The sequence below is a fragment of the Limulus polyphemus genome, unplaced genomic scaffold (assembly GCF_000517525.1).
Source record: "Limulus polyphemus unplaced genomic scaffold, Limulus_polyphemus-2.1.2 Scaffold78191, whole genome shotgun sequence".
In the NCBI taxonomy this organism is placed as follows: domain Eukaryota; kingdom Metazoa; phylum Arthropoda; class Merostomata; order Xiphosura; family Limulidae; genus Limulus; species Limulus polyphemus.
In genome coordinates, this window is record NW_013743787.1 from 1 (window position 1) to 3,236 (window position 3,236).

General features: G+C 34.8%; 1 protein-coding gene across 1 annotated transcript; it reads left to right on the forward strand.

The window, feature by feature from the left end:
* Positions 1-1,769: 1,769 nt before the first annotated feature.
* Positions 1,770-2,655, forward strand: LOC106477761 (mannan-binding lectin serine protease 1-like; the record flags this gene model as incomplete). The annotated part of the gene is made up of 2 exons (XM_013938291.2): positions 1,770-2,135; positions 2,464-2,655. Coding segments are annotated over 2 exons (558 nt in total), but the record flags the coding sequence as incomplete, so codon positions are not given.
* Between the last annotated feature and the right edge of the window lie 581 nt (positions 2,656-3,236).

The following is a 3,236-nucleotide window of genomic DNA, read 5'->3' on the forward strand; positions in this document are numbered from 1 at the left end:
ACTCTATAGCTGAGTCAACTAGGTGTTTGGTATTACTGTCACTTGAAGAACCTTCTTTCCTTGAAGAACCTTCTTTCAACACCTAGTTGACTCAGCTATAGAGTCAGTAAAGCGGGTAAAACTGGTATTACTGTCAACTCTATAGCTGTGTTAACTAGGTGTTGAAAGAAGGTTCTTCAAGTGGCAGTAATACCAGCTTTACTGACTCTATAGCTGTGTTAACTAGGTGTTGAATGAATTATTTAATTTGCATTGTAAAAATGTCAGGTCACAATGTCAACTCAATACTTTTTATTAAAAGCTGTATTTTCAATGTTACTATTGTGCATATTGTCTTGAAGACAAAATATATCCACTGTTTTTGTTATAATTTCACTGTTTGCTAGATAACCAGGATGATGACACTAGATTTAGAAAGATCATGAAACAACAGTGGATTTACTCGACTACTTTTAAAGATGTAGGAAACCTGGCCTTTACCACCAAGACTTTAATGAATTAACAGTTGTTATCAAGGCAGAACCCAACCAGGTCAAAGAAACAATGAAGAACTAACCAAATAACAAGAATTAGCTGGATTTAGAAGTGAAGTTTAGCTGCCACTTGAAGATCCTTCATTAAACACCATCCATAAGTTTATTGATAGAAAATCATGCAACACGTTGAATGACACTGGTTCTACAGCTACAATAGTTTGACCCAATTTGGTAATGATAGGTGGGAAACTGTATCAAAAGATGATAAAGAAGGTGGATTAATACAAACAGTAGGCATCAAGTTCTAGAAGAAGAAAGTTACCCTTACTGTAGCAAGCTTCTCTACACCTAATGATGTGTGGATGATAAACATGGAAGATGACTTCATTTAGAGACACGGATGCGAAGTTAAGCTAGCTTCACAGTCTATGATCAGGAAATCCTTGTGCACTACATGGCAGTTACTACACCAAAGGTTAAACTTCCATTGACAATAAGGAGGGTAGTCATTGTTCCACCAAGAAGTGGAATACTCATATCAGGAATTATTGGTAGTAAATCTTCATCTAATGACAGGGGCATAATCAGGCCCTCTCAGAGTTTCACAGAGGCCTGGGCCACTTGTATCTTTTTGAGGCCCCTGGCTATAACAAAAAAAGAAAATTATGACAGATGAAAACGAAATAAGACAATCAATATCCAAAAAGAAAAGTGAAACATAATTTGGATATTTAATTTGTATATGTAATTTGCAGCTCTAGTTTTATTTAAGAAAGGACTTGTATCGCTGAATTTTTCAGAAGGCATTTTTATGGGATAATAACAATTGACCAGAGACGTAACAATATTCAAAAGTTATGTTTGAGGTGAGGGCTACTTTTAGTTGCAGAATTTATGCTCAAACGTTTATTTATGAAATTAGGCCTAAAAGTGAAAGTGGCTCTAACAAACTTTATTGAAGAAATAATTTAATTCATTATCTTCAGAAGAATTGTATTTCACAATATTTTCACAAATAATTCAAAAGAACCCACCCAGCAACAATATTCTTAAACTAAAATAATCGTAACTTGTTGTTCCAATGGTTAGCCCTACAAAGTGTTGATTAAGAGAAAAGAAGAAAGCAGTAAGTTACAAGTAACCACTGCTGTTAAACCATGATAACTGCTCATTTGTAAACTATCAACTTCTATATAATGACAAAGTTATTTTAGAAATACTGCTTTTTATTAATTGATTAATGAATTACATCTTTAAAAAAATAAAATTTGGTAATTTGATTTTCCTTCACAGAATCCCAACTTCAGAGTTTCTGCAATGTTGATGTTAGAGATGAAACAGGTTACATCTCATCTCCAGGATTTCCCTACTTCTATCCCCAGCTGGACAGATGTACATGGAACATTACTGGTGGTGAGGGCCAGAAAGTCATGGCACAAGTTTTGGATGTCTCTACCTCTCCGCCTCGACAACATTATGGCCAGGTAGTTTGTGATGATAATCTATCTTTAATAGAAACTGATGATAGGAAGCTGATGATGACTTGTGGGGATACACTGGACTTCTTGAAGCAAGTAGAGAGTCAGGGTAACAGTTTGAGGATCAACTTTCAGACTGCTCACTTTAACCCTTTTCGAGGATTTCTTCTCAGGTATCAAAGTAAGTAGTCTTCTCAGACACCAGTGTAAATTGTTTTGTGCCTCTCTCTCACAATGCCATGCAGCACTGATGGTAATCAGTTACTAGAATCAGTTGCTAGTCCATGCATGCCTTTTATAAGTTGCCAAATATTGTTTTAGTTTTCCAGATTCCACTGTACTACTAAACTGATTTTGTGTAAACTTTTGAATTATTTCATAAACAAAAATTTGACAATTATTCTTGGCTGAACTTTACGTATTCTTAAGTTTCCTAAAATTGTCATCACATTTTCAAATATTGTGAACAAGTTACTTGGGGTTTCACTAACTTTCTCCATCTGTTTCAGTAAAGAACTGCCCTACTCTTCCTCCTCCAAAGTTGGGGTATCTTCATCATCGGAATGAAAGCTCAGCTGCTTACATGTGCTACAAAGGCCATGTATTCAATGATTCTCTGGTAAACTTGGAAACATTATTATGCATTGATGGAACTCATTGGAATACTACTTTATCCACTTGTATCCGTAAGTATAGGTTAAGTATATATATCTTCATACAGTTACGAGGTAAATATTAACTTGTTTCCTTTACTGTATAGGTTAAGTATATATATATCTTCATACAGAGTAAAGGAAACAAGTTAATATTTACCTCGTAAGTATAGGTTAAGTATATATATATCTTCATACAGAGTAAAGGAAAAAAGGTAATATTTACCTCGTAAGTATAGGTTAAGTATATATATATGTTACGTATCTGCTTGTTTGATAATTTCCGGTAAAAATTCTTTCCGAGAAACTTCAGCAATTCAAGTCCCTTCTTGATTAAAACTAGTTTATTCTTTCTCGTTACAAATTTTGTAATACACTTAATTTCCACAGTCACTTTAACTTAACACACGCTACAATTCACAACGATTCACACACTTTACTTCCGGCTTGACTCGATTATCTGTCTCTATATCTCCCTATCTGCAATTATATCTCCGCTTTATTTGCCGGGCTTATATACAAAAATAGAGGGCGTCTGGCAAACACTAGAGTTACCAGGAACAGTCATGATCCTTTTAGAAACTCATGATGTGTTACCAGCGTCATGTGACTTCCGCTGTCGTAACACT